The sequence below is a fragment of the Cetorhinus maximus genome, chromosome 23 (assembly GCF_964194155.1).
Source record: "Cetorhinus maximus chromosome 23, sCetMax3.hap1.1, whole genome shotgun sequence".
Taxonomy (NCBI): Eukaryota; Metazoa; Chordata; class Chondrichthyes; order Lamniformes; family Cetorhinidae; genus Cetorhinus; species Cetorhinus maximus.
The window spans coordinates 9,512,463-9,524,552 of record NC_135901.1 but is presented as its reverse complement, the minus strand read 5'-3'; the positions used below and the strand labels follow the sequence as shown (position 1 = coordinate 9,524,552).

Here is a 12,090-nt window from a genome sequence, read left to right as displayed (position 1 = left end):
AGATGATGGGAATGCAGCCTCAGAACTTTGGTGAGATCAGATGAGACAATCTGCTGTACTTCATCTGATGGTTGAACAAGCCAATTCTGTAAAGGCAAAAGTGCCTCGTATGAAGGTTTTCCTTACTCGTGTTGCGGGATGATCTCTGCTGACACCTTGTTTGTCTGTGTTGGAGTTTCTGAAATGACATGTCGCTGTGGTGGTGAACTCCTTCCCACAGCTGGTGTTTCCAATTGCATCAATCATCAGTTAGCTTCCCATTTGTCATGATTAATGTTGAGGGCTTTCATGTCTCATCTTTGAAACTTTGTGATTGTGCAATATAGAAAACATGTTTAACCTCTTGAAACCTGGTTCAGCACATCCCCTCCACACACGTTACAACAAATTGTCTTTGAGATCAGTTTTCCCTTTACATTCTGTGTTATTCTGAATATTAACCTTCTCCCTGACCTGTCCTAACCCTTCTGCCGGTTCATATATTGAAACCAAGGACTCCCTTTGTTCTAATGGTGAATTCCCTGTCTGCCCAGTTATTCCTTTAAGTTTGTGCCTTGTTTCACCATGTCCCCACATTTCAGTAACAAATGTTGAAATGTTTGATCCACACCTACAGGGTTTCATCTGTTTAAAGCCACAAACAGAAAGATCCAGTTTTCTCCTGGAGTTTGAGGCAAACCAGCTTTCAAAATAATGCAGTTTCAGCAAATGAGGGAGATCCTGGTTAAGCCCCGCCCCTCATTCACTCCAATTGGCTGCAGGGCCAGCCGCTCCCCTTTGGTCCTGCAGTCCTGCCACCTCTTCCTATTGGTCCAGAGCTGCCATCAATCACCCAGGCATTGTGACGGTAGCATGCACAGTGTGGCTGCTGGAGCTGGACATCAGTGCGCAGGTGCAATCCCGCCACGAGTATGGAGCATGCGCAGTGTGATGCACGGCGAAAGAAAGCTGCTTGTTTGTTAGGTCCGCAGCCGGTAAGATAATGGGCGGAATTGAGGGAGAGATGCAGCCGGCGGGCAGACGGGCAGGTTTCGTAAACACCTTGAGTCGTTCTGAAGCCAGGATAACAAGCTACCGGTTCCTCGCTGGTATTTGTGGACGGCAGCTGCCCCGATCCGCGTCCCTCGGTGAGAGGCCCGGATTAACGGCCGCCATCTTGTTCAGAAGGGCGCATGCGCGGACATCCCTGTCCCTGTCAGCAGGAGAAGAGAATATTGTGAATTTCTATCCTGGACTGACAGGGATGCGTTTTGGAAACTATCTTGACAATGGGTTAGAAGGGGAGGGTTTACACACAACAAACTCAGTTTCCATCCTGGATTTATAGTGATGGTTATTGTAAACTTACAGGACACTGGAAGTGGAGGATTGACAGACGGGAAACTCAAACCAAACATCTGACAGTCATTCGATTCATCAGAACCTGAATATCACCCAAAGTTTGAATGTAGAAGTGAAACAGTTTGTCTGTAGGCAAAGATTTCAAGTAAGCATGCGAATAATGAACTTCAGTAAGGTAAGAATGGATCTGACCCAGTTAAGTTGGAATCAAACGTTGGCAGGTGAAACTGGAACTGAAAAATTGGCTGCCTTAAAAAAAGAGATAGTTTGGACACAGTCAAGGTACATTCCCACGAGCCAAAATATAGGGGAAAGAAATCCAGAGCGCTCACAATGAGATTAACAACAGAGATTAAGATGAAGAAGAAAAAGTGTGCTTTATTGCAGATGTCAGGTGTAATAAGCTGAATAAAAAAGGTTCATAGCAGAATTGGAAAAGCAATTAAGAGAAGCAAAGAGAGAGTATGAAAAGAAATTGATGGCTAACATAGAAAGAAATTAAAATGTCTTCTATAGACATACAAAGGATGATGAAGGGATGGGTGGGGCTGATTAGGAACCACAAAGTGATTTACACATGGAGGCAGGGGGCATGGCTGAGGTATTAAATTAATAGTTTGCACCTGTCTTTACTAAAGAAAAAGACGTTGCACAGGTCATGGTGAAAGAGGAGGTAGTTGAGACCCCTGAAGGGTTTAAAATTGATGAAATATTGGATAGGCTGTCTGTACTTAAAATGGACAATGTACCAGGATGGTTTGCATCCATGGATACTGAGGGAAGTGAGAGTGGGAATTGCGGAGGCACTGGCCAGAACTTTTCAATATTCCTTATACTCGGGTGATGCCAGAGGACTGGAGAATTCCAAAGGTTCCACCCTTGTTCAGAAAGGGTCTAAAGATAAGCTCAGCAACTACAGGTCTATCAGTTTAACTTCTGTGGTGTGGAAGCTTCTAGAAACGATAATTCTGGACAAAATTAATAATGGCAAATTATGTTTATCTAAAATAAAAACAGAAAGTTCTGTAAAAACTCTGCAAGTCAGACAGCATCTGTAGAGAGAGAAACAGAGTTAATGTTTCGAGTCTGATATGACTCTTTCTCAGAACCGGCTTATCTAACTTGCTTGAGTTTTTTGAAGAGGCATCAGAGAGGGGTGTTGAGGGTAATTCTGTTTATGTGGTGTAGATGGACTTCCAAAAGGCATTTGATAAAGTGCAGCACAACAGCCTTGAGAGAAAAGTTACAGCTCATGTGATCAAAGGGACAGTAACAACATGGATATGAAATTGGCTGAGCGCCTGGAAACAAAGAGTAGTGGTGCAGTGGTTAATGGTTGTTTTTCGGACTGGACAAAGATTTATAGTGGAGTTCACAATGGATCAGCATTAGGAGCTCTGCTATTCCTGAAAAAATATTAATGATCTACACCTTGGTATACAGGGCTCAGTTTCAAAATTCACAAACATTACAAAACTTGGAAGCATTGTGAACTGTGAGGACGATAGCGTGGAACTTCAAAAGGACGTAGACAGGTTGGTAGACAGGGTGGACAAGTAGCAGATGAAATGTAATGCAGAGAAACGTGACGTGATTCATTTTGGTCAGAAGAACGTTGGGAGACAATAGAAAAGAAAGAATACAAGTCTAAAGTGGGTATAGGAGCAGAGAAACCTGGATGTATATGTGTATATGTTGTAGGTGGCAGGGAAGGTTTGGAAAGCAGTTTGTAAAGCACACAGCATCCTGGGGTTTATTAATAGGGACATTGAGTACAAGAGCAAGTTGTTATGTTAAACTTGGATGCAAGACTGGTTCCTCCTCAACTGGGGTATTGTGTCTATTTCTGGGCACCACACTTTGGGAAGGATGTGAAGGCATTAGAGAGAGTGCAGAAAAGATTCATGAGAATGAAGTCCTTCATCCCTGGGACCCGTTACAAATATAAATTTGAGAAGTCCGGACTGTTCCCCTTGGAGAAGAGAAGGTTGAGAGGAGATTTGATAGAGGTGTTCAAAGTCATGAGGGGCCTGGACAGAGTGGACAGGGAAAAGCTGGTGGGAGGATGGAGATTCAGAGGACACAGATTGAAGGGAATTGGGGAAAGAAGCAATGGTCATATGAGAAAAACCTTATCACACAGCCAGTGTTTAGACTCTGGAATGCACTGCCTGAGAGTGTGATGGAGGCAGATTCCATCGAGGCATTCGAGAGGAAATGGTTGTCTTGTTTGAAAAGGAAGAATGTGCGGGGCTACAGGGAGAAGGCAGGGGAGTGGCACACGGTGGATATCTCCTTTAGGGAGCCAGAACAGACACAAAGGGCCGAACGGCTTCCTTCTGTGCTGTAACTATTCTGTGATCCTGAAGCAGTGTGACTGGAAAAGCACTGAAACACACAAACCCTGGAGCACACCTGGAGAACCGTGTCCGGTTCTGGGCAGCAAACCTTAGGAAGGATAGAATGGCCTCGGAGGGAGTGTAGCACAGATTTACCTGAATAATATCCGAACCCGAAGGGTTAAATTACAAGGCAAGATTGCACAAAAGAGTCAGAGACATTATGCCATAGAGGAAGCCATTCGGCCCACTGAGTCCATGCCAGCTCTCCAGAGCAATCCCGTCAGTCCCATTTCCCTGCTCTATCCCTGTATTCTTACAGATATATTTCCCTCAAGTGTTTATCCAATTTCCTTTTGAGATCATTCACCACGTCCATTGCCACCACCCTCATAGGCAGCAAGTTCCAGCTCATTATCACTCATTGTCAGAGGGCCAGTAGGCTGTGAAATTCTCTTCCCCTGAGACCAGTGGGGCTGGATCATTGAATATATTCAAGGCTGAGTTATATCGATTCTCGATTGACAAAGGAGTCGCAGGTTCTTGGGGATAAATAGGAAAATAGAGTTGAGGCCACAATCAGATCAGCCATGATCTTATCAAATGGTGGAGCAGGTTTGAGAGGCCGAATGGCCTACTGTTGCTCCTAATTCCAATGTTCCTATGTATGGAAACTCGGTACAGTCCTGCCAGGGTGAGGGTGTTCAGCAATTGAAATCAGTGAGGACTCTGATCTCTGGGAAGGAAGGAAACCCTGGGAGGTGGGCGTGGAGGATTCAGAAACACTCATTGGAGACCCCAAACCCCCAATAAGAGCCTGCAGGTCCTGCGTTTGCAGCTCTGGGGCTTCTTCCCAGGAGCAGGCCCAGGTTAACAGCTGTCATCTTGGTTCATCTGGGAGCAGACGCATGTATGGCCACCTTGATGATGCAACAGAGAGTGGACGGGGCTTGAGGGTGTCTGTGATCAGGAGGGAAAATGATTAATTCATTGATTTTATTGTCAGTCTGCAGACAGGAGCTGGAGAACTGAACCCAGGCAGAGCAGAGGGAGGGAGAAAACTGGGAATGGAGGAAAGAAATGGCAGAGATAGTGAGATGGGTTTGGATTTCAGCCCAGGGAGGAGGGAGAGTGTGTGGGACGGGGATTTACAGCTTTGGGGGAACAAGAGAGAAAACAATATTCCATTAAAGCTAGAATTGTCTGTTCTGAATTTCCATCCCGGACTGACAGTGATGACTTTTATAAACTCATTTTCCAGAGTATTAGAAGGGAAGGATTTGCAGATGTGAAACTTAAACCAAACATCTTCTGACAGAGTCACTCAATTCACCAGGACCTGAATATTCTCAGACTTTGAATGTGGAAGGAGAAATGTTTGTCTGTTCTGTCGGTGGGGAAAGATACTGAACTTCACTGTCACTGGATAAACACTGAGACACACACTCACACCCGAGTGAGTGTGTCTCAGTGAACTGACTGTGGAAAGAGCTTTAACCAGTTAAACAGCCTGAAAAAGCATCACATCGTTCACAGTGAGGAGAAACCATACACATGTTCTGTGTCTGGATGAGGCTTCAACTGATCATCCAACCTGGAGATACACAAGGACACCCACACTATGGAGAAACCGTGGAAATGTGAGGACTGTGGGAAAGGATTCAGTTACCCATCCCTGCTGGAAAACCATCGACGCAGTCACACAGGGGAAAGGCCATTCACCTGCTCTGTGTGTGGGGAAGGATTAGGTCAGTCATCTGGCCTTTGGTCACACCAGCGAATTCACACTGAGGAGAAGCTATTCAACTGCACTTCCTGTGGAAAGAGGTTCAGGCACTCTTCTGCACTCACTGTACACCAACGCACTCACACTGGGGAGAGGCCATTCACCTGCTCTGAGTGTGGGAAGGGATTCACTCAGTCATTCCATCTTCTGACACACCAGCGAGTTCACAGTGGAGAGAGGCTGTTCACTTGCTCTGTTTGTGGGAAAGGATTCACTCGGTCATCCCACCTGCTGTCACACATTGAAGAGAAGCCATTCAGTTGCACTTCCTGTGGAAAGAGTTTCAGACAGGCATCCTCCCTCATTTTACACCAGCGAGTTCACACTGGGGAGAGACCGTTCACCTGCTCCATGTGTGGGAAGGGATTCACAGTTTTACCCACCCTGCTGAGACACCAGCAAATTCACACTGGGGAGAAGCCATTTAGCTGCACTTCCTGTGGGAAGAGTTTCAGACAGTCATCCAACCTCACTGCTCACCAACGCACTCACACTGCAGAGAGACCGTTCACATGCTCCGTATGTGGGAAAGGATTCAGTCGGTCATTCAACCTCACCGCACACCAGCAAGTTCACACTGGGGAGAGGCCGTTCACTTGCTCGCTGTGTGGGAAGGGATTTGCAAAGTCTTTCAACCTGCTGACCCACCAACGCACTCACACTGAGAAGAGGTTCTTCAACTCTCGGTGTGTGGGAAGGGATTCACTCAGTCACGATGCCTCCTGAGACATCAGCAAGTTCATAAGTGACTGCAGGGGTTGGATCTTGCTGTTCTTGCTGCTTGTAAGCTTGTTTAGTATTGATATTAGTAGAGGTGTACAAGATTATGACAGGTTTAGATATGGTGGACAAAGAAAAGCTATTCTCATCAGCTGATCGTACAAGGACTCAAGGACAGAGGTTTAAGATTTTGGGTAAAAGCTGTGGGAGATGTGAGGAAGAATATTTTTACACAGTGAGTGGTAATGACCTGGAGGTTACTGCCTATGAGGGGGGTGGAAATGGACATGGTGAGTAATTTCAGTGTTCAGTTCTGGGCAACAAACATCAGGCAATATTTTGTTTCTGCTGATGTTAACAACACTATAACTGGCTGGAGTTTAATATTCTGAAAATGTCACTGATTTTCAGGGCTGCAGTGTCCCTTTTTAAAAGTACCATCTGTGATCCTTCCCCTTAATTTCAAAAACTTTCAGCAGGAACCCCTTGACAATAAAATTATGAACTTTTACTACAATCGTAAATTGATATTTGGTGAAAAATCTCCAATTCAGTGTCTGAAAGATTTAACTGCAGGGATCTAAATTTTTTTTTTCAATGCCAATGGGAAGAGGATAACCAGGGAAAGAGTAGGGCCCATTAGGGACCAATGGGCCTTGACATCTTGACCAACATTCAAGGCTATGGGCCAAGTGCTGGTAAATGGGATTAGGTAGGTAGGTCAGGTGTTTCTTGTGTTGGTGCAGACTCGATGGGCCGAAGGGCCTCTTCTGCACTCTGTGATTCTGCGACGATTTCAGGTGTGACTGGAAAAATGCTGAGACACACAAACCCTGGTTAGAGCACACCTGAAGAACTGTGTTCAGTTCTGGGCAACAAACATCAGGAAGGATAGAATGGCCTTGGAGGGAGTGTAGCACATATTTACCTGAGTGATCTGAGCTCCAAGGGTTAAACTACAGAATGAGATTACACATAAGAGTCACAGAGTCATTATGGCACAGAGGAGGCCATTAGGCTCATTGAGTCCATGCCAGCTATGTAGAACAATCCAATCAGTCCCATTCCCCTGCTCTATCCCCGTATCCTTGCAAGTTTATTTCCCTCATGTTTCTGTCCAATTTCCTTTTGAAATCACTACCATGTCCATTTCCACCCCCCTCATAGGCAGTAACCTCCAGGTCATTACCACTCACTGCGTAAAGATATTCTTCCTGACATCTCCCGCAGCTTTTACCCAAAATTTTAAACCTCTGTCCTTGAGTCCTTGTACGATCAGCTGATGGGAATAGCTTTTCTTTGTTCACCATTTCTAAACCTGTCATAATCTCGTACACCTTTCCCAATCTCCCCTCAACTTCCTTTGCAGGAACCATTCTGGTAAATCTCCTCTGCACCTTCTCAATGACCTTCACATCCTCCCTAAAGTGAGGTGACCAGAACTGGATGCAATTCTCGAATTGTGGCCTAACCAGAGCTTTATAAAGAATTCAACATAACTTTGCTGTTTTTGTTCTCAATATCACTATTTATGAAGCTCAAGATCCAATCGGTTTTACTAACCACTCTCTTAATACATTCTGTCACCTTCAGAGATCAAAGCAATGAAGCCCCAGGTCCCTCTATTCCTGCTCACTCTTTAGAGCTGTGCCATGAATAATATTTTCCCTCTCCCTATTCCTCCTGATAAAAGTCTTCACCTCACTGTGAGGGTTGTAATCCCTGGAATTTATAAGATTAAGAGCTGATTTGATCAAAGTTTTTGGGATATTAATTGGAACTGACAGGATAGATAGAGAGGAACTATTTCCACTGGTTGGGGAATCTAGGACCAGTGGGCAGAGGCTAAACATAGAATCAGGTTCTAGCACCTTTTCAGGGAGAGAGTTCCAGATCAGAACAACTCTCTGTTGGTGCACTTCTCTGTTTTGTACTCAGTACCTTATTTATGAAGCCCAAGACCCCATATGCTTCACTGACTACCCCTCAATCTGTCCTGCCACACGAAATTGGTTCCATAAATGGTTTAATCATCACTCGTACTCACAGAACCTACATAATGATACAAGATTTAAAATAGTTCCTGTACTATGTGCCCTGAATACCACACACCCGTCCCCAAGGTTATGTCATCCCATCTACAAGGACCTTGATGTTCGGATGATAAGGGAATTATCCAGGGATTTCATAAGTCAGAATGCAGGGAGAGAGATGGGTGGACTATGACCACCCAGTAGCCAAGACCCCGGTGTTAAGGCAGTTTTGGGAAAACACCGCGATCGTCCCTGTGATAGTGACACCAGTAAAAAGGGTGGAGGGAAGAGAGGGATCAGTGACTGGGCTGGAATAGGGGCCACGGCTGGCACGGCCGCTGGGAAGCACTTAGACATGGAGAATATGTGGGAACAGGACGAGGCTGTGAGGCAGCAATGGACAGGAATCTTCAGTAAAAGAAATAAAAGGCAGAGAGATGAAATCCTGGAACAACAAGAAGGAGTGAAATCCAGAAAAGAGATGGTGGACGGACTGATCGAGAGAAAGGGAACGGTCAATGAGATCATTCAGCAGAATAAGATTGAGGTGAAAAGTCAGAACATGTCTAAAGCTGTTCCCTGTGTGATGTGAGGAGGGTTTTTATTGGATCAGATACAACAAGGGCAGGAGGACATTGAAAAGCAATAGAGAGTCCAACAATAGAGAGCCCAAAGGGTCTGGAGGGGGAAGAGTTAATAAACCCAGGGAGTCACAGGCTGTATGAACCTCAAGTGTGAGCCCAGACCCATTGTAAAGCAGTGAACAAATAAATCCCTGATTTTACTGAGACTCTTTTCTGTGTCCCAGCTCCTGGAAATACTGACTGGAAAGGGACCGGAATCTCAGGAGGCTTCACACCGCTGGCTGCTCGTGAGGAAGTGATCTCCGATCAGATTAATGTGCTGCTGTGAGTATTTAATAAAGTGTCTGAACCCCTCATTGTGCTTCCTGTCCAGTATCCCCCTCATCCATGGACCTTCTGTTTTACCAACTGGGGGAAACAAAATGCCCGTTCACTGATTGGTCTTGATGGCGGCTGGTTTATCCTGTGGGTCAGAAAGTCCCCTATCAATGAGAACAGGAACCCAGAGCGCCAGCGTGGGGACCGGGCTGTGCTCTGAGGCAGGGGCACAGCTGGGCGATGGTACTGAGGTGGAAATGGGTGGTTTTAGTGATTTGTAGTCAGAAGCTCAGCTTGGGCTGAAATATGACAACAAGATTGTGAACAGTCTGGTTCAGCCTCAGAGAGCTGCAAGAGGGATGGGGTCGGTGGTTAGGGAGTGGAGACAATGGCTTTCATCTTCCCAACATTTAAATGGAGGAAATTTCTGCTCATCCAGTACTGGATGTCAGACAAGTTAGGACAGTGTGTGAGTTGGAGGTGATGGTGTTCATTGACACCTGTTACCTTCATACTTCTAGGTAGTGGATGTTGAGGGTTTGGGATATTCTGCCAAAGTTCTGGTTGAGCTGAAGATGTATTAAACACATCTTCACCCCCTGCACCTCCCACCTCTCTCTTTCATCCCATGGAGGCCAGAGTCTTGTGTAGACCCAGACCAGGTGACAGGTTCCATTCCCTGAAGGACATTAGTGAACCAGTTGGGTTTTTATGACAATCCGGCAGTTTTCGTGGTCACTTTTCCCTCGTGCCGGCCCCACAAATTACCAGATTCATTCAGCTCAATTTCACAACCTGCATTTGTGTTTTTGTGGATTCTCTCTCACACCTCTTTTTCTGTTTTAAATCAATTTCACAGGGTATTAGAAGGGGAGGATTTGCAGTCGGGAAACAGAAACAAAACATCACAGCAGAATCTGACATTCGCTCGATTTATCATAACCTGAATATCATTTGATTTTGAACATGGAAGGAAAAAGTACCATTCACAGTGGAGAGAAATCGTACATTGTGTTCTGTGTGTAGACGAGGCTTCAACCGATCATCTGGCCTGTCAAGACACCAGCGCAGCCACATCGGGGAGAAACCATGGAAATGTGGGGACTGGGGGAAGGGATTCAGATTCCCGTCAGAGCTGGAAGAGCATCGGCGGAGTCACACTGGGGAGAGGCCGTTCACCTGCTCAACGTGTGGGAAGGGGTTTACTCTTTCAAGCTACCTGCTGAGCCACCAGCGAGTTCACAGTGAAGAGAGACCTTTTAAATGCCCAGACTGTGGGAAGTGCTTTAAAAGTTCCTGCGAGCTGATGTCCCATCAACGTGTTCACACTGACGAGAGACCGTTCAGGTGCTCTCAATGCAGGACTGGGTTCTGGCGATCATTTCAACTCACCAGCGAATTCACACTGGGGAGAAGCCATTCACCTGCCCTCAGTGTGGGAAGGGGTTCACTCAGTCATCTCACCTGCTGACACACCAGCGAGTTCACACTGGGGAGAGGCCATTCACCTGCCCTCAGTGTGGGAAGGGATTCACTCAGTCATCTCACCTGCTGACACACCAGCGAGTTCACACTGGGGAGAGGCCATTCACCTGCCCCCAGTGTGAGAAGGGATTCACTCAGTTATCTAGCCTGCTGACACACCAACGATTTCACACTGGGGAGAGGCCATTCACCTGCCCTCAGTGTGGGAAGAGATTCACTACCTCATCCCACCTGCTGACACACCAACGAATTCACACTGGGGAGAGGCCATTCACTTGCCCCCAGTATGGGAAGGCATTTATTCATCCATCCCACCTGCTGACACACCAACGAATTCACACTGGGGAGAGGCCATTCATCTGCCCCCATTGTGGGAAAGGATTCACTACCTCATCCAACCTGCTGACACACCAGCGAGTTCACAAGTAACTAAAGTGGTGGGATTTTGCTGGTAATCACATCCAGGATTGAACCATGTTAATTGGGATCTGTTTCTGCTGATGTTAATAAACTACAGACCACTTAGGGGGGCTAATATTCTGGATAAATATCAAATAAATTAGTTTTGTGTTAAAAGACACAATGTGTTGAACCTTTTTAATATCTCTAACACAAGTTCATTCCTTTTGAAATGCTCTCCCTCCATCCTCACCCCCAACAACTGGTGTGAGGATCTCATGGAGCTTCTTTATCACTAAGATTGAGACAATCGGATCAGCTGCCTCTGTTGCTTCCCTCCTTTCCACTCGCCCTCCCTAAAGTTCCCCATTACCCGAGCTCTGAACTCTCATCTTTCTGTTTTTTCCCTTCCATCTCCCCTCATGCCCTCTCAGAGTTCATCTTGTCCATGAAATTCACCTCTTGCTCTATTGACCCTACACCCACTAAACTACTGATCAATCAACTTCCCCATTTTCACTGAATATGTCAACAGTTTTCTCTCTCAAGTACTGTCCATCTCTCCTTCAAATCTGCCATCATTATACCCATAGAACCATAGAAAAGTTACAGCACCGGAGGCCATTCGGCCCATCTTGTCCATGCCAGCCCGAGGACACCCAGGTGCTCTTTCTAATCCCACCTTCCTGCACCTGGCCCACAGCTCTGTAGCTTACAGCACTTAAGGTGCAGATCCAAGTACTTTTTAAAAGAGTTTAGAGTTCCTGCCTCTACCACCAACGTGGTCAGCGAATTCCAGACACCCACTGCCCTCTGCGTAAAAAAGTTCTTCCTCATGTCCCCCCTATACCTTCTGCCACTTATCTTGAATCTATGTCCCCTGGTTTTAGAATTCTCCACCAAGGGAAACAATTTTATCCTGTCCACTCTATCTATTCCCCTCATCATTTTGTACACCTCAATCAAGTCACCTCTCAGCCTTCTTTGTTTAAGGAAAATAACCCCAACCTATCCAATCTCTCCTCGTAGCTACACTTTTCTAACCCTGGCAACATTCTTGTAAACCTCCTCTGCACTCTCTCCAG

At 46.0% G+C, this 12,090-nt stretch overlaps 1 protein-coding gene across 1 annotated transcript in view; it reads left to right on the top strand.

Moving 5' to 3' along the window:
- LOC144697784 (uncharacterized) overlaps positions 1-12,090 on the top strand; it is a 172,091-nt gene that overhangs the window by 77,416 nt on the left and 82,585 nt on the right. The window contains exons 12-15 of the mRNA XM_078569780.1: positions 5,714-6,183; positions 9,028-9,090; positions 10,236-10,365; positions 10,458-11,031. Coding sequence (XP_078425906.1) covers positions 5,714-6,183; positions 9,028-9,090; positions 10,236-10,365; positions 10,458-11,031 — 1,237 coding nt within the window. The remainder of the gene's footprint in view (positions 1-5,713; positions 6,184-9,027; positions 9,091-10,235; positions 10,366-10,457; positions 11,032-12,090) is intronic.